This window comes from Prionailurus bengalensis, chromosome C1, assembly GCF_016509475.1.
Source record: "Prionailurus bengalensis isolate Pbe53 chromosome C1, Fcat_Pben_1.1_paternal_pri, whole genome shotgun sequence".
Classification (NCBI taxonomy): Eukaryota; Metazoa; Chordata; class Mammalia; order Carnivora; family Felidae; genus Prionailurus; species Prionailurus bengalensis.
Window position 1 is genome coordinate 35531233 of NC_057345.1, and position 24722 is coordinate 35555954.

A 24722-nucleotide genomic window follows, 5' to 3' on the forward strand; every position below is an offset into this window, starting at 1 on the left:
AGAGTGAGTTCAAGGGAGAATATGAGCAGGAGAGATAATAAATATATACTATTCTTTTAAATTATTTTTCTTAATTCTACCACTTATTTCTACTACCTCAGAGAAACAGGATGGTAGTTAGAGAAGCATGTGGGAACAACATGAGTGTGTATTGTGTTTTGTTTTGTCTTGTTCTGTTTTGTTTTGCGATGAGAGAGAAAGCAATGTATTTGTATACTCTCATAGGAATAATCCACAAAAATTTGTGAAGCAGGTGAGAGAGGAGATAATTCCTGGAGTGATGTCCTGGATAAAAAAGAAGGAATAGGATTTTGAGAATAAGTAGAGGGCTTAGACTTACAAGCATGAATAAAAACAGGGAAGAGGAAGAAGATGGGCACAGACAGAAGCAGATGAGAGACTTTTGGAAATTCTCTTGTGATTGCTCCTATACTCTCAGTGAACAGGAAGCAAGGCTATCAGCTGAAAGTGAGGAAACAGAGGGAAGGGGAATAAAGTTTTCAGGCAAAGATGGTATGAAATAGTAATTCAGAAGAGTGAAAGAAGGCATAGATTAGGGAAATGTGGATGTCTGGACAGTACTATGGTCCCATTCAAAATCAGTAGTCATAAACTTAAAGTAAGACCAGTTACTTACACTTATGTTTCTCTTCATCATGTTCAGCTCTGTGGGTGTGAGCATTAAGGAATTAGAGTTGGACTTAGCTACTAAAGTTAGTGTCTTGCTCTATGAGTGAAATAAAGGGAAAAAGGAGGTTGAGTATGTAGGTGTTGAGAGTAATTATAATGATGCACCAAGGAATCTAACCTGGATAAGGAGGAAAATGAGGCTACCAGGAAAATGAAAATGTGGCAGGATCAAAATTCCTAGTGGGTTAAAGAATTATTGGAATTGACATACTTGACATAGCAAGACTGATGATGGTTATTAGAGCTGCCTGAAATTTAGATTATGAAGAAGGTATTGTTATTGGTAATGACAAGGCTTAGAGTATGATCTTGGGATTGCATGGCTCAATTATGGTGGTAGACAAGATAGGAGGTCAAAAATAGGAGGTCAAAAAAGATAGGAGGTCAAAGAATTAAGAGACTAGAATATTGGAAGGATCATGTGTGTGGCTACTGAAATCAAGAATTCCAATATAAGTAGTGACAGCAGAGAACAAAAATCTTCAAGGGATGGGGGGAGGGCGGGGGCGGGTGTGGGGATTGACCCAGAGGTCTAAAATGACCCAAATCAGAAGGGTAGCAGATAGTATATTTTGATGGCATTAACTTTAAAGCTGCGGGGTATTTTGGGAAGGAGGAAAAGACAATGATACAGAAATGGCAATGAAGAATAAGTGGGATGCCTATTGCCCCATTAGGTAAAGAGATGTTAAGAGCTAAATCAGCCACAACTTGAGAAGACTGCAGAAGAAGCAATATTCTCAAATGAGAATCAGTAACAACAAATAACCAATTTGATAAGGAAGAAACTGCCAAAATAGAAGCATGTCTTTACATGCATTTGATTCTCTGTGCCTATCTAAAGGCAATACTAAAGGGATGGTGTGTTGTGGAGGTTAGATGAGTGTGAGTAAAGGGTAGCTTAAAGAAATGCCAAAACTATAGTCTTTTCACTTCTTGTTACCTTAGTTGCCTTGAATATACTGACAATCAATTATGAGACACTAGATGAAAACCTGGCAAAAACAATTTAAATTATTTTCTCCTTGGGATTAAAAACATCAGATTTATCACTTAAAATAGAAGGGACTGACATGTAAAATCAATGTGTGAAAAAAATCCCCTACCAATAGAGGTTCCCAATGGGCTAAAGAGCAATCAGTTGCCAACAGCAAATAGCCTGAGTTAGATGAACTAAAAACTGATGTGAATGCTGATGCTCAGTGATATTCGTAGGTCACTGGGCTCAAAAGGCAGAGAGTACAGTATTGTTGGATTTATCTTAAAATGGGGCAAGAGTCCTAGCAGTAATTTGGGAAGATAATCCATTCTAGCTATCTGCTATATAAAAACATTTGAGGAAAACAGAAAAGTAAGAAAAGCAATTGTCGGGCCATTTTAAAAGCTGTGTTTTGCAGGCCTTCCATTCTTCTCTTCAGGTAAGTCTTCTGAGCTAAAACCAACCCCAACTGAGGCCAAGATCCATTAGTCATGATGAACTTAAAAGGTAAAGAGGATTCATGCAGAGGACCCTAGGAATTTATGCTGGGCACTGTAAGGACACTCTAGATACAGAAAAAGACAGCATGCATAATGTCAAAGATAAAAGCTTACCCTTATTTAAGGCCTGGTATTTCAAGACAAACAAAGGACAGGCTTTTCTTACTGAAGGTGACAATACTGACAGCCAACTGTCCAGCCACCTTTGTTTTAGCACTTTACCCTCCCACCTTTGGAGTTCCAGGCACAAAGACATTAGAAGGATTTATGGCTCACCTGGGCTGTGACTGGCATTCTGGGGAAGTGCATTGGTGATGTTGGGTAGCTCATGCCCATAGTTCCCATCCTCCAGGGGACAGACATCCAGGTCACTCCACCTCTGCAGTTGCTGCAGCCAACAGGATTTTTCTTCCAGTTTGCAATGTGGATTTAAAATGATGCATACCCATAAGGCCCCTGGAAAATAAAGCAACCAACATTCTTGATATCTCTCCTCTGATGTATGTTAAGCTTTAATTTTTCAGTCTTTTCTTCTCTTCTATTTTTAGTGGTAGGAAAAGTTTCCAAAACATCAGCTTTTCTCAATATAAAAAAATCAAATCTGTTGGGGCACCTGGTGGTTCAGTTGGTTGAGCGTCTAACCTTTTTTACTTATATTTTTCTTAAAAGTTTATTTACTTCTTTTGTGAGAGACAGAGACAGCACAAGTGGGGGATGGGGGGAGAGAGAGAGAATCCCAAGCAGGCTCCATGCTGCTCCAAGCAGGCTCCAAGCAGGCTCCATGGTAGGAGTGTCTGACTCTTGATTTTGGCACCGCTTGTGATCTCATAGTCGTGAGATCTCTCTCCCACTCCCTCTGCTGCTCCCCAGCTCTCTCTCACACACACTGTCTCTCTCAAAAAATAAAGAAAGAAATAAAATCTGCTAAAGTTTTCAGAAATGGCTTATTTTTCCTTCTCAGAGCTTCCTTAAATATCCTTCCTGGATATCTGGATATGTGCCTGTAATGATGAACAAGACCGATTTGGGCTTGAATTCTGAGCTCAGATTTGTAGTCCAACATATATTTATTGAGAACTTTCTTTGTTCAAGGCCTATTCTCCTACTGGAGAATAAGACATTGTTCCAACCCTTGAGGAGCTGACTAATGGGGGAGACAGATAGATACATATAATGTTATTTGAATATGATGAGTGTTAAGGTAAAGATATGGGGACAACAGCAAGATAGAGGAAGGGCACTTAGCACAAGGGCAGGGGTCAGAAGGGAGGTGCTCAGAAAAGGTTTCAATTTTTGGTTAGTAGACTTTAGGCTTTCTGAAATTCATATTCCTCAACTGTAAAACTGAGAGCACATAAATAACTACTTTGTTTTTGATGCTTATTTATTTTTGAGAAAGAGAGAGAAAGAGAGCATAGGTGGGGGAAGGTCAGAGAGAGAAAGAGGAAACAGAGGATCATACAGGGAAGGAGCAGAGACAGAGGGAGATAGAGGATCCTAAGCAGGCTCTGTGCTGACAGCAGAGAGCCCGACTTGGGGTTTGAACCCATGAACTGTGAGATTATGACCTGAGCCAAAATCAGATGCTCAACCAGCTGAGTCACCCAGATGCCCCCCAAACAACTACTTTGTAGGGATGTTGTGAGAATTAAATGAAATAACATTTGTAAAAGGCCTAGCATATTACTTGGCACATAGCAGAATTTTAGTATTTCCTTTTTCCAAGAAAAATGGTTTATTTCAGTTTGGATTTTGATACAGTTGATCTATTAGGATGTCTTAAAACTATCACATTCTTGGATCTTCTCTGTCACTGTAGCAGAGTATCACATATTCTATACAATATATGAGTACTGTCTCTCCAACCATATTACCGTTCTTTTCAAGCAAACCTGCTTCTTTTCAAGGTTGGCTATAACTGAACTAGATATATTCTCAATCTCAGACCAGCAATAAGCCTGGCTGCAAAGTATCTTAAGTTAAACATCCTTTGGGATGAAGCTACATCTGTGGATGGAGGTACTTTGAAACACTATTTCAAGGTCCTTCAAACTCAAATAGGAATGGTTTAAAGGCCATTTTAGCCCTAATTTCAGATACTACCTGAAGATAGTGAAAATTCATTTCTACTGGCTCAGTTTTAAAAATCTACCATGAAATAAAAACTACACTGTGTAATATAATAGTATTATATTATGATGACTCTGAAGGGAATTATAGTTAGGATTCACTCAAATAATTATAATAATAAAGTATGGCAAATGCTATCATAGACATACATAAAATCCTATGAGAATATACATGATGGAACAATGAATTCTGCATGTGGGGTCAGCAGAAGTTATAGAAAGGAAATGGCATTTCAGTTTGAAGAATAAACATGAATTAATTCCCGTTAAAGATAGCTAACCACTGTTTCCTTTTGAAACCTCACTAAAATGAAAGTAAAAGGATAAAAACAGGTGTAAACACATACAGACACAGAGAATGGGAGAGATAAAAGAGAATAGCCACAAAATTTTGCAATGTGGAAAGCTTGTGGATGAGTGATAGCTGACCTAGCAGAACAGAAAAGTGGAAACCTCCATCAGTGGTTAGAAAGCCCAGAAGCAGACTGATTCACGCTTCAGAACCCTGCTGAAAGTGGGGCTGAAACTAGTAAAATTGGTTAGAAGTTTGTCAAAGGTCTCAGGATCCCAAAGTTCCTACTCTATTCAAGGCAACTGAGTGCCTGCTCCTCCCCTCTCCTGGAAGAAGACCAAAACTTTACTCACTGGTAAGGTTGATTCAGAGAGGTTTTGGATTGGAAATATTACTCACAGCCAAGGGTGGGGTTTCCATACTAAAAACTGAGGGATGAAATCAATACATGTTGAACAAATGGATACCCTCCAACCCAACCCTAACCCTCAACCCTAACCCTCTTTCCCCCCCTGGTTCTAAGAAGACTATGACAGGCTTATAACCCAGAAACAAGAGACTGGAGGATTCATCTCTGGAAACAAATTAGCCCAAGGACAGAAAACATAGCAGATAACTGAAAAAACCCAGCCAGATCATCCTCAGTTAAACTGACTAACAAGGCCACACACACACATACATACATGCACACACGTACGTGCGTGCACACACATGCAAAGAACTTCCTTTTAGTTTTTAACTGTTACTCTTAAATAGAAATGGACAGCTAAGAAATGTTAGGTATATGAGGAAAGCATCTGACATAAAGGACAGAGAACAAAAGTAAACAGAAAGAAGAAAAACTTGGGAGGAAATACAAAAAAGGCAGAGAAGAAAGAAAACTTAAAGAAAAAAACCTGCAATTGCTATCAGCAAAATGAGAAGATACTGCATCTATGAAAAAAGTGCAGGATGCAACAAAAAAAATGGGCTCTTAGAAATTAAACCTATGGTGACAAAAAATACATTAAAAATTAGTAAGATGTTTGAAAGATAAAACTGAGGAAACCACCTGGAAGATAAAAGACAAAAACGAAAACAAAAACACACCAAAACAACGCGAGAAAAAAATAAAACTAGAGAATCAATCTCCATTTAGTATATTTAGTCATAAGAAGTAATCTAGTAATTTTACTATTTTTTGAGACATCTCTTCTGGAACTCTCTATTTTCTTATCCCTAATCTAGACTGTTTGTCTTCTAAGCCTGTTGCATAGTTACCTAGAAGCTAATATACAAATAACAGAAGTAGTTCCAGACAAAAAGAGAAAAAAAAAGGGTGAGGAAATGAAAAAAAAATTTTTTCAAGAAAACATCTTAAACTAAAAGATGCAAGTTTCCCAGTTGAGAAGGTTTAGTGAGGATTAAGCAGATTAGATTTTTTATTTTTTTAATTTTATTTATTTATTTTTAAGTAGGCTTCATGCCCAGCGCAGAGCCCAACATAGGGTTTGAACTCACGACCCTGAGGTCAAGACCTGAGCTGAGATCAAGAATCGGGAGCTTAACTGACTGAGGCCCCCAGGTGTCTCCAGATTAGATTTTTTTTTAAGTTTATTTATTTATATTCTTAGTAATCTCTACACCCAACGTGAGGCTCAAACACACAACAGCGAGACTAAGAGTCGTGTGCTCTACCGACTGAGCCAGCCAGGCACCCAAGGAGATTAGATTTTTTAAAAATTTAGGGGGCACCTGGGTGGCTCAGTCATTTGGGTATCTGATTCTTGATTCCAGCTCAGGTCATGATCTCATGGTCGTGAGATGGAGCCCTGCATTGGGCTCCGTGCTGAGTATGGAGCCTGCTTGGAATTCTCTCTCTCTCCCTCTGTCTCTCTCTTTCTTTCAAATTAAAAAAAAAAATTTTAGAAGAAGACCAACAGAAAAAACACAAAACTTTCCTGAACGAGAATGGCCTGGTACTTCACAACAGCAGGTGGAAGCTAGAGGACAATGGAGATAGGTCTTCAAAATTCTAAGGGAAAAAGATAAGATTTCCAACCTAGAATTACACACCCAATCAAAGTATCAATCAAAAGTGAGGGTAAAATCCAGATACTCAGCAATACAAAATTTATCAACTGTGAAAAATTCATCTCCCACCCTATCTGAGGAAGCTACTGGAAAATGTACTCTACCAAAACAAGAAAGTAAATCCATAGAGAAGAAGGTGCTGGATCCAGAAAACAGGGGGTTCAACATAGGGGAAAGGAAAAGGGAAGTCCTAGAATGATATAGTAAAGAGCAGTATCTACACGATTATCCTGCAGCAGGTTTGGAGAGCACACAATCTAAACCAGGAATAGGAAAATAAATGGTTCCAGAAGAAATGTCTCTAACAAGATAATAACACTGATAGATTATTTGATGTGACCAAATATACTGTATGAAGATTTTAAATTACTGGTAAATAATTGGGGGGTAAATTAATGATAACAACAGAAAAATCTGCAACCTAATAGTCAAACAACAAACAAAAATAATTATTAATTCCTGAAGGGGAAAAAAAGTTGTTTAAAAAAGTAAATGTAGTATTAGTATACTACATGACTGTGCTACAGATATGTATTTAGTCATAATAATGCAAACATTTAATGTTGATCTAACCTCAAATTATAATACCACTGTTTTGCTCTCATTCTAGGACTTTCCTTTTCCTTTCTCCTATGTTGAACCCCCTGTTTTCTGGATCCAACACCTTCCTCTCTATGGATTTACTTTCTTGTTTTGGTAGAGTACATTTTCCAGTAGCTTCCTCAGATAGGGTGGGAGATGAATTTTCCATAGTTGATATATTTTGCATTGCTGAATGTCTGGATTTTACCCTCACTTTTGATTGATACTTTGATTGGGTGTGTAATTCTAGGTTGGAAATATTATTTTTTTCCCTTAGAATTTTGAAGACCTATCTTCATGTGCATATCTGGCATGTGCATAGGTATGTATATATTGGGGGCTATAGAGTCATTGAGAATGAGATCTCTCATGAAAACCCCTGTTCCTTCTGCCATGGGAGAACACAGTGAAAAGATGACTACCTATAAGCCTGGAAGTAGGCCCTCACTTGACACCAAATCTACCAGTCATTTGATCTTGGACTTCCTAGCCTCTAGAACTATAAGAAATAAATTTCTGTTGTTTGTAAGTCACTTAGTCTCTGGTATTCTGTTGTAGCACCCAAAACAGACTAAGGCATAAATTGGTACCAAGAAGTGGGGTCCCACCATAACAAATACCTAAATGTGTGAAAGCAATTTCGGAACTGGGTAAAGGGTAGAGGCTGGAAGAATTGAGTTGCATGCTAGAAAAAGCCTATGCTGCTGTGAACAGACCTTTAAAGATGATTCTGGTGAGGTCCCAGAAAGAAAAGAGGAGACCTGTAGAGAAAGTCTGAACTTCCTTAATAGTCCTGAACAGAGTGTTGGTAGAAAAATGGAGGGTTAAGGCCATTCTGATGAGATCTCAGATGGAAATGAGGAACATGTCAGTGGAAATTGGAGGAAAGGCAATCCTTGTCATACAGTGGCAAAGCACTTGGCTAAATTGTGTTCATGTCCTAGTGTTTTGCGGAATGTAGAACTCGTGAGTGATGAAATTAGCTGAGGAACTATCTAAGTGAAGTACTGAAAGAGTAGCCTGGTTCCTCTTGACTGCTTACAGTAAAATGTGAGAAGAAAGATATGATTTAAGGATGGGATTTTTAATCAAAAAAGAAGCAGAACTTAAAGATCTGCAACATTGTCAGCCTATCCATATTGAAAAGAGTAAGAGGGGTGCCTGGGTGGCTCAGGGTAAGCATTCAACACTTGACGTCGGCTCAGGTCATCATCTCATAGTTCTTGAGATTGAGCTCTGCTTGGGATTCTCTCACTCCCTCTTATGGTAACAGCCCAAATGTCCATCCATTGTCTAATGAATGGATAAAGATGTAGTGTGCATATATGTATGTATGTGTGTACACACACACACACACACACACACACACACACACACAATGGAATATTACTCGGAAATCAAAAAGAATGAAATCTTGCCATTTGCAACAATGTGGATGGAACTAAGTGTATTATGCTAAGCAAAATAAGTCAGAGGAAGACAAATATCATATGATTTCACTCATATATGGAATTTAAGATACATAACAGATGAACACAGGGGAAGGGAAGGAAAAATAAGATAAAAACAGAGAGAGAGGAAACCATAAGCAACTCTTAAACACAGAAAACAAACTGAAGATTGCTGGAGGGGAGGTGGGTGGGGGGATGGGCTACATGGGGTGAGGGGAGGTGGGGGGTGGTGGGTATTAAGGATGGCACTTGCTGGGATAAGCACTGGGTGTTATTATTTTTTTATTAAAATTTTAAAAAATGTTTATTTATTTTTGAGAGAGAGAGAGAGAGCACGAGTGGGAGAAGGGGCAGTGAGAGAGGGAGACACAGAATCCAAAGCAGGCTCTAGGCTCTGAGCAGTCAGCACAGAGCCCAGTGTGGAGCTTGAACCCATGAACTGTGAGATCATGACCTGAGCTGAAGTCGGATGTTTAACTGACTGAGCCAACCAGGCACCCTGAGCACTGGGTATTATATGAAAGTGATGAACCACTGGGTTCTACTCCTGAAACCAATACTACACTCTATGTTAACTAATGTGAATTAAAAAAACAGACAACTATGAGGAGATATCACCTCACACCTGTTAGAATGGCTAAAATTAAAAACAAGAAACAACAGGTGTTGGCGAGCATGCAGAGAAAGGGGAACCCTCTTGCACTGTTGGTGGGAATGCAAACTGGTGCAGCCACTGTGGAAAACAGTATGGACGTTCCTCAGAAAGTTACAAATAGAACTACTCTATGATCCAGCAATCGCACTATTAGATATTTACCCAAAGAATACAAGAATACTAATTCAAAAGCATACATGCACTCCAATGTTTACAGCAGCATTATCAACAATAGTCAAATTATGGAAACAGCCTAAGTGTCAAAGATGTGGTAATATATACACATGGAATATTACTTAGCACAAAAAAGAATGAAATCTTGTCATTTGCAATGACATGGATAAAGCTAGAGAGTATAATCCTTAGTGAAATAAGTCAGAGAAAGACAAACACCATATGATTTCACTCAGATGCAGAATTTAGTAACAGAACAAACAAAAGGGAAAAAAGAGAGAGGCAAACCAAGAAACAGACTCTTCTTTTTTAAAGTTTATTTATTTATTTTGAGAGAGAGAGAGAGAGAGTGTGCACACAGGAGGGGCAGAGAGAATCTCAACCAGACTCTGCACTGTTAACACGGAGTCCGATGTGGGGTTCAAACCCACAAACCAGGAGATCATGACCTGAGCCGAAACCAAGAGTTGGATGCGTAACCAACAGAGCCACCCAGGTGCTCCCAAGAAACAGACTCTTTTTTTTTTTTTAATTTTTTTTAACGTTTATTTATTTATTTTTTTGTGAGAGAAACAGAGAGTGAGTGGGGGAGGGGAAGAGAGAAAGAGGGAGACACAGAATCTGAAGCAGGCTCCAGGCTCTGAGCTGTCAGCACAGAGCCTGACATGGGGCTCGAACCCACCAGCTGGGAGACCATGACCTGAGCAGAAGTCAGAAGCTCAACTGACTGAGCCACCCAGGTGCCCCCCAAGAAACAGACTCTTAGCTATAGAGAACAAAATGTTGGTTACCAGAATCGTTGGTTGGGGGGATGAGTTACATAGGTAACGGGGATTAAGGAATATATTGTGATGAGCACTGGGTGCTGTATGGAAGTGCTGAATCACTACACTGTACACCTGAAACTAATACACTGTATGTTAACTAACTAGAATTCAAATAAAAACTTAAAAATAAGAAATACTGCTTTGAAGGGAAGAAGAGAAATGGGGTAATAATTGGAAGGGGATGAAAACATCAAAGGCACTTTTTTTGAGACTGAAGATATTAGAGCATTAAAAAAATTTTTTTTTTCAACATTTATTTATTTTTTTGGGACAGAGAAAGACAGAGCATGAACGGGGGAGGGGCAGAGAGAGAGGGAGATACAGAATCGGAAACAGGCTCCAGGCTCTGAGCCATCAGCCCAGAGCCTGACGCGGGGCTCGAACTCACGGACCGCGAGATCGTGACCTGGCTGAAGTCGGACGCTTAACCGGCTGCGCCACCCAGGCGCCCCGATATTAGAGCATTTTTGTATGCTGATGGGATGGGTCTAGTAGAGAGGGAGAAATTAATAATGACAGAGGGGTGCCTGAGTGGCTCAGGTGGTTAGGTGTCTGACTCTTGATTTCAGCTCAGGTCATGATACGGTTTGTGGATTTGAGCCCCAAGTCAGGCTCTGCACTGACAGTGTGGAGCCTGTTTGAGATTTTCTCTCTCTCTCCCTTTCTCTACTCCTCCCCTACTTGCATGCATGTTCTCTCTCTTACTCTCAAAATAAGTTAATTAAAAGAAACCTTTAAAAAAATGCCAGAGAGGGGCGCCTGGGTAACTCAGTTGGTTAAGTGTCCGACTTCAACTCAGGTCATGATCTCATGGCTTGTGAGTTCAAGCCTCGTGTGGGACTCTGTGCTGACAGCTCAGAGCCTGGAGCCTGCTTCGGATTCTGTGTCTCCGTCTCTCTCTGCCCTTCCCCCACTCAGACTCTGTCTTTCTTTCTCAAAAATAAATAAGCGTTAAAAAAATAAAAAAACAAATAATGCCACGGGGAGGAGATAATTGCAGGAGCAGAATTCTTGAGAAAAGGAGATGGCATAGGACCCAGAACAAATATGTAAGACTTGCCCTTTTATGGGAGCAAAGATATTTCATAGATTTAAAAAAAATTTTTTAATCTTGTGGTTTGAACTCATGAACCTCAAGATCATGACCTGAGCCTAAGTCAGACGCTTAACCAACTGAGACATCCAGGAGCCCCGAGATATTTCATAGATTTTAACAGAATATAAAGTATATATGTACAGATATGGGGAGATGAGAAAACTTCATGTCTGACTGTTTCTATTTTCTCTGGTTCAGGGACTGAAAGTAGTGAGTCCATTCCTTTAAATTCCTACAAACCCTACTTAGGTCTTCCCAGGTGAGCAGGCCGTGTGAACACTAATGAACCCTCAGAGTAGTTAGGGGAGGCGTGAATGCACCACACTCTGGTGTCTGACCCGATAAGGTTTTCCTTAGTGCAGTGGTTCTCAAATTGTGATTTTTGGAACAGCAGCAACAGCATTCTTTTTTCTTTTTATTAAAAAATTTTTTTAATATAACTTATTGTCAAATTGGCTTACATACAACACCCAGAGCTCACCCCAACAAGTGCTCTCCTCAATTCCCATCACCCACTTTCCCCTCTCCCCAACACCCCATCAACCCTCAGTTTGTTCTCTGTATTTAAGAGTCTCTTCTGGTTTGCCTCCCTCCCTCTTTATTTTTTAAAATTTAAATCCAAGTATTTTAACATATAGTGTAATAATGATTTCAGGAATGTAATTTATTGACTCTTCACTTACATATAACACCCAGTGCTCATCCCAACAAGTATCCTCCTTAATGCCCCTTGCCCATTTAGCCCATCCTCCCACCCAACACCCTACCAGCAACCCTCAGTTGTAGCAACAGCATTCTTTAAAAAAATTTTGTTAGAAATTCAAACTATCAGGCCCTATTCCAAACTACTGAATCAAAAACTCTGAGGACAGGGCCCAGAAACTTTTTTAAATAAGTACTCTTGGTGATTTTGAGAAGTTTGAGAATCACTGTCTTTGCAGGATGCTGAGAGTTTCTTGGAAGATTGTTATAGCAATTTCTTAGGTATAAAGCTGTCAGAAGCAAGAGCTTTTCATAATGAACCTAAGTATATGACAAGTGCTTTAAAAACACTGGAGACCAGCTGTGTTTACTTCTTCTCACCTACCTTTGTCTCAAAGGCAAAGCCCAAGTCCACAACACAATCCCATGAGTATGCCAGAAATTAATCTACGAGATTCAGGCCTCAGATAAAACCAACTCACTGAAGAAGGCTGAATTTAAATTAAAAAAACATGCACTTTGGAGAAAAAAGTAAATAACAAGATAGAATTGAGGGAGATGTTGCAGAAGGATGTTTGATTTGGAATCAAACAGATTGTGGTTCCATAGGTAGAACTATCACTTACTAGTATGTGACCTTGAATAAAATACTTAACTTTTCTGAGTTCAGTTTTCCCATCTAAAAACATGAAGATGCCAAAATCTTACCTTGGAAGGGAGTCCATGACTGCAATCCTTTCTGAGTAAAGAGTCTAGAAGTAGTCCCAAGTTGCCATGCATTGTATCACGTGACTTGGTCACAACAGGTTAGACCAGTAGCTTTGGAATAATAATGCAATATTTCTACACTTCAGAAAGTGTAACTATGTCATGGCAGAGACAGTCTCCTATGATTTTATTCTGTATGGAGAAGTAACCAGAATGGTCTCTGTTTCTTTGCAATAAACACACGATTACCTTATAGGGTTGTTATGAGAATTACATGAAAAAAATGTGAGTATAATCTCCAACAGATAATGGCATATAACACTCAATAATGTAGCTATTCATTGGTAATGAGTGCTTCAAAGCCGTTAATGCCACAGCCGTTAATGCCACAGATAAAAAAGCCTCAGTACCCAAAACCAAAAACTCATACTTACCAGCCCCAAAGTAACCAAGTATAGTTACAGAGTCATTAAGCCTCATACTCGGAGGCTTTTAGCCCTGAGGATATGAAATGTATGTTTTAGGGGCTTCAGCCCAGAAGAGCACACTAAACTCCTAACCTGCAGTTTTCTCTTGTATTATTTTGTATGAGTGCCCAAGTTTGTTGTTGCTTTCTGGCATGGAGGAAGTATGGAGGAGTTGTATCAGAACTTGCAGAGTATGCTACACAGAGAGCTTTTCCAGTATAACTAAAAAGTGGGGCCATGCTTGGATTCAGGGTATGGAAGATTCTGAAAATAGGGAGAGGTGTGAGTATTAGAACTGCAAAACTGGCCTTGGAGCAGCGGACTCATACAGAGAAATGATGACCAAATAAGATGGCCTTGAATAGAAAAGTCTAGAACAGAGAGGTCATTCAGGAGGCCACAGGTCTAATTTCATCTAAACATTTCCAAGGCCCTCAACCAGACCAGTGGTGATAGGAAATAAAAGGTGTGAATGGACACTGAATTGCAGTTTGAAGGTCAAGGCATCAAATGAAGTTGGTGACTGAATGTTGGGAATGAAAGAAGAATGAGTGCTTGACATTAAGTTTGGTAGAGTGAGGAATGGTGGTGCCAATGCCAGAGTCAGGGGACCCTTTTTTGGTAGAAGGCCTGAGTTCATTTTTGGATTTCTCAAGCTTGAGGTAATCAGGGGATTTTTCAGTGGAAATGGTCACAAGCAGCACTAATATGGGACTGGAACTCAGATAAGTGGAAAGAAGATAAGGCTGAGATCAACATAGAGGTAAGCTCTGAAGATATGACATTAAAAAAAAAAAAGTTCTCAAGGGAGTATAGTGGAAGAAGAATAGAAGTCCAAGGCCCAAGTCTTAGAAACTGCCCTATGTCTAGAGGTCCATCTAGTAGTGATAAAGAAGAGCAAACTCAGGAAAAGCAAGAAAAGTGAGGTTGATAAGTATTTGGAGAGCCAGGCTAGTGCCATGCAGTAGAAGCCAAGGGAAGAGGTTTTCCCTTAGCAAAGACTTCTATGTGGTAACATCTGGAACAGATGTCAATAGCAAAGCACAATGCTGTGGAAGCAACACAAGTGAGTTCAGAATACTCTGGATAGCCTGTGTAAAGCCTGTATCTTCCACAGCTAGGCTAAAGTTAATTTAGCAAGACCTATGTAATGACTGATGGCAAGTGTTCACTAACACTGTTGCCAGGGGGAAAACTGGTAGGACAGACATAGTACTTCTCTGAGATAGGGGAACTTACCTAGCTCATCCCAGAGCTGCCTGCACTTATCTGTCATGCTTGTTCCTTGCTGCCTCCAGAGTGTGAGTCGTGGGTCAGCCATAAACTGCTCAGTTATCAGCGTCAGCATCCTGGCTCCATTGGAATCTCTCATCCGCAGCATCTCTCGAACCTGACACATAAGGAGGGGCCAGGGGTTGGTGACTGCACATCATGAAAAAGCAGGAGAAGGAAGGGGAGGAGAAGATGAAGTATCTAAGCACAACATATCCAAAGAGCCAAAAAGAAGCCTTCTTGTTCTACAAGCCAGTTCTCTGTATATATCAAGAAAGTCTGCTGTACACAATGAGATACCACTTCATATCCACTAGGATGGCTAGAATCAAAAAACCAGATAACAACAAGTATTGGTGATAATATAGAGAAATCAGATCCCTGACACACCATTGGTGGGAATGTAAAATGGTGCAGCCACTTTAGAAATCAGTCTAGCAGTTCCTCAAATGATTAACGTAGAGTTATATGACCTATCAATTTTCAATCCTAGAGAGAAATGAAAACACATGTCCACAAAGAAACTTGTATAAGAATGTTTATAAAAGTATTATTTGTAATAGCCAAAAGATGGAAATAATACAAATATCCACTAACAGAGAATGCATAAACCAAAGTGGCATATCCATACATTAGGATATTATTCAACTAAAAAAGGAATTAAGTACACAGATACATGTTACAACATGGATGACCCTTGAAAATACTATGCTAGGTGAAAGAAGCCAAGCACAAAAGACTACATACTATATGATTCCTTCCCTATGAAAGTCCAGAATAGGGAAAGATATAGAGACAGAAAGTAGATTAGTGGTTGTTTAGAGCTGGGAGAGGAGAAATGGAAGATAGGGAAGTGACAGGTAAAGGGTATGGGATTTCTTTCTAGGGTGATGAAAAAGTTCTAAAGTTGACTGTGGTGATGGCTGCACATATCTGCGAATATATTAAAAACCACTGAATTGCACACTTTAAGTGGGTGACTTTTACAGTATGTGAATTATCTTTTACTGAAGGTGTTTAAAAAAAAAAAAGAAAGACCGCCATGAGAGCCCCCAGTTCCAAAAGACTAAATCTCTTCAAGGCCTCATCCAGCAGCCTTGGGTTCAAGGCAGAGGGATGATGGCTTCCTTACTAAAACCCACAGCAATGCTAACTTATTTAGAGTGGAGCAGAAGGAAGAGGACTACCAGGGTGAGTTTGTAGGGGTCTCTGGATGCCACCTGCTCGGGATCAGGTCTGCTCTGTTCAGCATCTCCCATTAGTTTTCAAGCTTTCAGGACAGATAGGTCAAGTGAGCTAGCTAAAATGCATGAAGCCAGAAGTGTGGTGAGGCCCGTTTAATTAAAGTAAAAACAAAACAAAACAAAACAAAAAACCCAATACCTTTCATATCTTACCTTAGCAAACATTGAATTGAGTTGCTTTCCAGAGCCATAGTAACCACCCTGGGAGAGAAAGAGTTTCACTTGTTCTTTCACCTGTTCTTCATCCAAATGCCAACAGTTCTCATCATCAATGCTGGCCCCAGCTGTGGGGTCAGGGGCACCTGTGAGGAATGGGAATGGTGACATGAATCCCCTGAATTCATATGCTACACATTTGGCAGAAGGGGTACTCTTTGAGGATATTAAAAAACAGACGGCTTACTCTGCCTTATTCTGGGCTTTGTCAACTGTTTGGTCCTATAAATAAATGTAAGAGGGCTAATGCTAGTTTCACACTCACTTATGTTCCAGTTGTATTCCCTTACAAGGGAATACAGTTGTAGACCCTTACAAGGTCTACAAATACCCTCCAGTTGTAGACCCTTACAAGGTCTACAAATACCATTCTAGGGGGAAAAATCCCAGAAGGAAATGCACAAACATGAAAAAAATGATATATTTTTTCCCTAGGAAGGTGACATTTCTTTCTTCTTCTTCTTCTTTTTGCCTTCCTATGAAGTTCAAAAGAATCCTTAAAGTATAGATATTATTGAAAATAAATACTTCCTTAGAAAATAAAAAAAATTGTTTTTAAAGTTCACTATAAAATTTAGCTTCTTAAGCAGAGTCAACACTTCTGAATTTCTAGAAACTTGCCCCTTAAAGCACAGGCAGAGGTGCATACAAGGTGGTAAGTTTTATAAATTTATACTCAAAATATCTTTCATATCTGGTTCTCACTACAACACATTAAAACAGTTTTAGTTATTTACACATTCTTCTCCCCTAGTGCCCTGCTAGCCACTTGCTCACAGTTGAATCCCAAGTTGAATCCACAGCTGAATTGCCTATACCACAGCACTGGTAATGCGGCACGCACGTAGTAAATATTTGTGGAATGAAAACGGAATCTTCTCTCACTTTCTCAAAGCCAGAGTCTTACGTTAAGTTTTTAGCAACCTGCATCCAAGTTACAAAAGACTATTAATCAAATGCTCTATAGGTGTGGTCATGTAATAGAATATAAATTCACGTCATGTTTGGGGCACCTGGGTGGCTCAGTCTGATTCTTGATCTTGGCTCGGGTCATGATTTCGTGGTTCCTGAGATCAAGCCTTGTGCAGGGCTCTGTGCTGACAGCGTGGAGTCTGTTTGGGATTCTCTCTCCCTCTCACTCTGCCTCTCTCTCTCTCTCAAAATAAATACATAAGACATTAAATAAATTCATGTCATGTTTAATTAGTCTACCTTTCCTCTTGTCTTCCTAGTTCAAAGTCCTGCTCAAATGAAATCCAGGTCTACACAGAAAAGTTGTTTTTCAGCTAAGCTTTTTTAGAGCATCTTATTCTCCATGAAATCAGGAGGTTCACACATTAATTTATTCTACAAGTACTAATTAACACATATGATTGTCCAGTTTATGGTATCTACTATATGCTACTTTCTTCAAATGTATTATACTAAACACAGTTCTGATTATATCACTTGCCCACTCAGAGAAGTCTTCAGTGATGCACCATTTTTATTAAATTAAGTCCAAATGCTTTAGATTGGCATTCAAGGCTCTCTCTGCTCAGGCCTTATCTTTCATTTCTAGCCTTGTCTACCCTATATTTATGTTATGGTTCAGCTAGAAACTTAGCGTTCCCAGAAGTCAACCACATTTCCTTATGACTTTACTTCTGCTTTTTCCTTTACTTCTCTCCCACTCCTGTACCCCATTCTTTAGCCAAAAAAATGAAACTTCTCATTATCAATATTGCCTCAGTCAGGGCTACAATGAGCAGTGGAAACCATAAAGTAAGTATACAGAAAGGCCAACACTGCTTAGCTCATTTGGCAAGAGAAGCTCTTTTTTATCCCCTAACTGAATTAACCATACAACCCACTGCTCCCTCCCTGTCAAAAGTATGTCCATCTTATGCTCACATGGATATAAAAGGAGTAATACTCTTCTTAGCACTTTATTATTGCTTTTCCTAAAGACTTGTGGCATTTTGCTGTACATCAGAATTGTGCATTTCTCATATATTCCCAAATAAACTGAAATTTTTTAAGAGTAGGTGTTCATTTTTGTACCTTATAGTGCCTGGCTCATTATAGCACTGAGTTAATATTTATAGAATAAACAAATGCATGTCTCATTGGCCATCTAGATTTAAGCTCCAGGTGGGTAAATAATATATCCTACACTTCTTTTGTATCCCTAAAGTGGCAAAGCAAAACAAACATACTCCTTATCCTTAAATACTTGTTAATAAGAGCCATTTTTTCAACGTTTATTTATTTTTGGGACAGAGAGAGACAGAGCATGAACGGGGGAGTGCAAAGACAGAGGGAGACACAGAATCGGAAACAGGCTCCAGGCTCTGAGCCATCAGTCCAGAGCCCGATGCGGGGCTCGAACTCCCGGACCGCGAGATCGTGACCTGGCTGAAGTCGGACGCTCAACCGACTGCGCCACCCAGGCGCCCCAAGAGCCATTTTTTTTAGTGTTTCCTACATGCCAAAGTCTAAGCACTTTTTGTACATATCCTCACTAGAACATACTCTCCTTGAGGGCATAAATTGTTTTGTTTGTGCACATATTTGCAACATGTAGAACAGTACCTGGCACACAGTAGGTACTGTGATTATCAGTGATTATCTGGTGAGTAAATTCCAATGAACCCTCATAACAAGTCTAGAAGGTAGTATTATTATCCTAATTTTAAAATGAAAAAACTAAAGCTTATACAGGTAAGTAATGTAACAGGTGGGAAGTATATTAGCTAGGATTTGTATGTTGGTTTCTCTTCAAAGTCTGTTGTTCACTATAACACTGAACTTTGGCCTCCAGCCTCATCTAGAGGCTGTGACCCACTAGCTGGTTTCAGGACCTTGAATGGAAAGCTGGATGGTGTGTCTAAAGATAGTCAAATCTTTCTTGGCCTATTTCACTATAGAGAATATAGGACTAGTCAGAATAATGCATTTTCCCCATAGTGAGGATAAAAGAGTTCTCACCAATACACTGATTCTCAAATGTTAATACACAGAATAATCACCTGGGTTTGTGTTCAAAATGCAGATTATAGAGTCTCACCTCCAATGATTCTAGTTTTCAGTAGCTCTATACAGACAGAACTGAGATAAAATGAGATACACTTTGTATAAACCAAAGACTGGGCATCTGAGTACCTTGTTGCCAAGAACAGGGATGAGGGAAGAACAGAAACAGTGCTCTAAAAAAAAAAGCATAGATGGTTTGAATACCAATTCTGACCCTTGGGTGGTTCAATTAGGATTGAGACTAGGAGCAGAACCTAGTCTCCCAAAGGAGATGGTCTTAACTGGTTGGAAGTGTGGAGTGACATCCCCTCTAAAAATTCAAAGGGGTATAGAGAAAACTGGAGAATCTTCTGGGCCCAGGTGGTAGTAGTGGCAGCAGCAGTTCTGGAAGAAATAAGGCAAAGCTTATAAATACGTAGTGTACAGAGAGGCTTCTGGGAAGATGGTGGCATAGGAGGACGCTGGGCTCACTGCGTCCTGCTGATCACTTAGATTCCACCCACACCTGCCTAAATAACCCAGAAAACCACCAGAACACTAGCAGAACGGATTCTCCAGAGCCAAGCATAGATGAGAAGCCCACGGAAGAGGGCAGGAAGGGCGGAGAGGCGGTGCGCGCTACACGGATTGGGGGGAGGGAGCCGGGGGGGAGGGGCAGCCCACTGACAAAGCAGAGCCCCCAAGTCTGGCTTACAAAAGCGGAGGGGCCAGACGGAGGGTGTTCTGACAGCAAGCGGGACTTAACATCTGGAAGGTTATAAGTTAACAGCTCTGCTCGGAGAGCGGGAGGGCTGGAGGAAAACGGGAGGGAGAGTTGTTGAGCCCTGGACGACAGAGCACAGCTTGGTGAGGAACAAAGGCGCTTGCCAGCGGCATCTCCCTTGCCCACCCCCCAGCCAAAATCCCAAAGGGAACCAGATTGTGTCAGGGAACTTGCTTGCACCGGGCAAATACCCAACGCTGTGCTTCTGCGGATCCATCCCTCTGGCAGGTCTGACTCCCTCCCGGTGCTGCAGGGCCCCTCCTGAAGCGGATCTCCGAAGGAAAAGAGAACTGAACCTGACCCTCCGGCCCCTGTGCACCTTGCCGATCCACCCCAACTAATATGCCAGATCCCCAGCACCACAAGCCTGGCAGTGAGCAAGCAGCCCAGATGGGCCACGCCACCCCACAGTGAATCCCGCCCCTAGGAGAGGGGAAGAGAAGGTACACACCAGTCTGACTGTGGCCCCAGCGGTGGGCTGGGGGCAGACATCAGATCTGACTGTGACCCCGCCCACCAACGCAAGTTATTCAAGACAGCACAGGGGAAGTGCCCTGCAGTTCCGCACCACTCCAGGGACCATCCAAAATGATGAAACAGAAGAGTTCCCCTGAAAAAAACCTCCAGGAAATAACGACAGCTAACGAACTGATCAAAAAAGATTTAAACAATATAACAGAAAGTGAATTTAGAATAATATTCATAAAATTAATCACTGGGCTTGAAAACAGTATACAGGACAGCAGAGAATCTATTGCTACAGAGATCAAGGGACTAAGGAACAGCCAGGAGGAGCTAAAAAATGCTATAAAATAGCTGCAAAATTAAATGGAGACAACCACAGCTCGGATTGAAGAGGCAGAGAAGAGAATAGGTGAACTGGAAGATAAAATTATGGAAAAAGAAGAAGCTGAGAAGAAGAGAGATTAAAAAAATCCAGGAGTATGAGGGGAAAATTAGAGAACTAACTGATGCACTAAAGAGAAATAATCTACACATAATTGGTATTCCAGAGGAGGAAGAGAGAGGGAAAGGGGCTGAAGGTGTACTTGAAGAAATAATAGCTGAGAACTTCCCTGATCTGGGGAAGGAAAAAGGCACTGAAATCCAAGAGGCACAGAGAACTCCCTTCAGATGTAACTTGAATCGATCTTCTGCACGACATATCATAGTGAAACTGGCAAAATACAAGGATAAAGAGAAAATTCTGAAAGCAGCTAGGGATAAACGTGCTCTAACATATAAAGGGAGACCGATAAGACTCGTGACGGATCTCTCTATTGAAACTTGGCAGGCCAGAAAGGAATGGCAGGAAATCTTCAATGTGATGAACAGAAAAAATATGCAGCCGAGAATTCTCTATCCAGCATATCTGTCATTTAGAATAGAAGGAGAGATAAAGGTCTTCCCAAACAAACAAAAACTGAAGAATTCATCACCACTAAACCAGCCCTACAGGAGATCCTAAGGGGGATCCTGTGAGACAAAGTACCAGAGACATCGCTACAAGCATGAAACCTACAGACATCACAATGACTCTAAACTCATATCTTTCTATAATAGCACTGAATGTAAATGGACTAAATGCACCAACCAAAAGACATAGGGTATCAGAATGTATAAAAAAACAAGATCCATCTATTTGCTGTCTACAAGAGACTCATTTTAGACCTGAGGACACTTTCAAATTGAAAGTGAGGGGATGGAGAACTATTTACCATGCTACTGGAAGTCAAAAGAAAGCTGGAGTAGCCATACTTATATCAGACAAACCAGACTTTAAATTAAAGGCTGTAACAAGAGATGAAGAAGGGCATTATATAATAATTACAGGGTCTATCTATCAGGAAGAGCTAACAATTATAAATGTCTATGCGCCGAATACGGGAGCCCCCAAATATATAAAACAATTACTCACAAACATAAGCAACCTTATTGATAAGAATGTGGTAATTGCAGGGGACTTTAACAGCCCACTTACAGAAATGGATAGATCATCTAGACACATGGTCAATAAAGAAACAAGGGCCCTGAACGATACATTGGATTAGATGGACTTGACAGATATATTTAGAACTCTGCATGCCAAAGCAACAGAATATACTTTCTTTCGAGTGCACATGGAACATTCTCCAAGATAGATCACATTCTGGGTCACAAAACAGCCCTTCATAAGTATACAAGAATTCAGATCATACCATGCATACTTTCAGACCACAATGCTATGAAGCTTGAAATCAACCACAGGAAAACGTCTGGAAAACCTCCAAAAGCATGGAGGTTAAAGAACACCCTACTAAAGAATGAGTGGGTCAACCAGGTAATTAGGGAAGAAATTAAAAAATATATGGAAACAAACGAAAATGAAAATACAACAATCCAAACGCTTTGGGATGCAGCAAAGGCAGTCCTGAGAGGAAAATACATTGCAATCCAGGCCTATCTCAAGAAACAAGAAAAATCCCAAATACAAAATCTAACAGCACACCTAAAGGAAATAGAAGCAGAGCAGCAAAGACACCCCAAACCCAGCAGAAGAAGAGAAATAATAAAGATCAGAGCAGAAATAAACAATATAGAATCTAAAAAAACTGTAGAGCAGATCAATGAAACCAAGAGTTGGTTTTTTGAAAAAAATAAACAAAATTGATAAACCTCTAGCCAGGCTTCTCAAAAAGAAAAGGAAGATGACCCAAATAGATAAAATCATGAATGAAAATGGAATCATTACAACCAATTCCTCAGAAATACAAGCAGTTATCAGGGAATACTATGAAAAATCATATGCCAGCAAACTGGACAACCTGGAAGAAATGGACAAATTCCTAAACACCCACACACTTCCCAAACTCAAACAGGAAGAAATAGAAAACTTGAACAGACCCATAACCAGCGAAGAAATTGAATCAGTTATCAAAAATCTCCCAACAAATAAGAGTCCAGGACCAGATGGCTTCCCAGGGGAATTCTACCAGACATTTAAAGCAGAGATAATACCTACCCTTCTCAAGCTATTCCAAAAAATAGAAAGGGAAGGAAAAGTTCCAGACTCATTCTATGAAGCCAGTATTACTTTGATTCCTAAACCAGACAGAGACCCAGTAAAAAAAGAGAACTACAGGCCAATATCCCTGATGAATATGGATGCAAAAATTCTCAATAAGATACTAGCAAATCAAATTCAACAGCATATAAAAAGAATTATTCACCATGATCAGGTGGGATTCATTCCTGGGATGCAGGGCTGGTTCAACATTAGCAAATCAATCAACATGATACATCACATTAATAAAAGAAAAGATAAGAACCATATGATCCTGTCAATCGATGCAGAAAAAGCATTTAACAAAATTCAGCATCGTTTCTTAATAAAAACCCGCAAGAAAGTCGGGATAGAAGGAACATACTTAAACATCATAAAAGCCATTTATGAAAAGCCCACAGCTAACATCATCCCCAATGGGGGAAAACTGAGAGCTTTTTCCCTGAGATCAGGAACACGACAGGGATGTCCACTCTCACTGCTGTTGTTTAACATAGTGTTGGAAGTGCTAACATCAGCAATCAGACAACAAAAGGAAATCACAGGCATCAAAATCAGCAAAGATGAAGTCAAGCTTTCACTTTTTGCAGATGACATGATATTATACATGGAAAATCCGATAGACTCCACCAAAAGTCTGCTAGAACTGATACATGAATTCAGCAAAGTTGCAGGATACAAAATCAATGTACAGAAATCAGCTGCATTCTTATACACTAATAATGAAGCAACAGAAAGACAAATAAAGAAACTGATCCCATTCACAATTGCATCAAGAAGCATAAAATATCTAGGGATAAATCTAACCGAAGATGTGCAAGATCTGTATGCTGAAAACTATAGAAAGCTTATGAAGGAAATTGAAGAAGATAAAAAGAAATGGAAAAACATTCCATGCTCATGGGTTGGAAGTATAAATATTGTTAAAATGTCAATACTCCCCAAAGCTATCTACACATTCAATGAAATCCCAATCAAAATTGCACCAGCATTCTTCTCGAAGCCAGAACAAGCAACCCTAAAATTCATATGGAACCACAAAAGACCCCGAATAGCCAAAGTAATTTTGAAGAAGACCATAGCAGGAGGCATCACAATCACAGACTTTAGCCTCTACTACAAAGCTGTAATCGTGAAGACAGCATGGTATTGGCACAAAAACAGACACATAGACCAATGGAATAGAATAGAAACCCCAGAACTAGACCCACAAAAGTATGGCCAACTAATCTTTGACAAAGCAGGAAAGAATATACAGTGGAAAAAAGACAGTCTCTTGAACAAATGGTGCTGGGAGAACTGGACAGCAACATGCAGAAGGATGAAACTAGACCACTTTCTTACACCATTCACAAAAATGAACTCAAAATGGATAAAGGACCTGAATGTGAGACAGGAAACCATTAAAACCCTAGAGGAGAAAGCAGGAAAAGACTTCTCTGACCTCAGCCGTAGCAATGTCTTACTTGACACATCCCCAAAGGCAAGGGAATTAAAAGCAAAAATGAACTATTGGGACCTCATGAAAATAAAAAGCTTCTGCACAGCAAAGGAAACAATCACCAAAACTAAAAGGCAAACAACAGAATGGGAAAAGATATTTGCAACTGACATATCGGACAAAGGGCTAGTATCCAAAACCTATAAAGAGCTCACCAAACTCCACACCCAAAAAACAAATAATCCAGTGAAGAAATGGGCAGAAAACATGAATAGACACTTCTCTAAAGAAGACATCCAGATGGCCAACAGGCACATGAAAAGATGCTCAACGTCGCTCCTCATCAGGGAAATACAAATCAAAACTACACTCAGATACCACTTCACGCCAGTCAGAGTGGCCA

The 24722-nt window shown here is 40.0% G+C and overlaps 1 protein-coding gene across 1 annotated transcript in view; it reads right to left on the minus strand.

The window, feature by feature from the left end:
• ZSWIM5 (zinc finger SWIM-type containing 5) overlaps nt 1–24722 on the minus strand; it is a 256853-nt gene that overhangs the window by 38683 nt on the left and 193448 nt on the right. The window contains exons 3-5 of the mRNA XM_043574788.1: nt 15995–16143; nt 14565–14715; nt 2446–2625 (exon numbers count right to left, since the gene is read on the minus strand). Coding sequence (XP_043430723.1) covers nt 2446–2625; nt 14565–14715; nt 15995–16143 — 480 coding nt within the window. The remainder of the gene's footprint in view (nt 1–2445; nt 2626–14564; nt 14716–15994; nt 16144–24722) is intronic.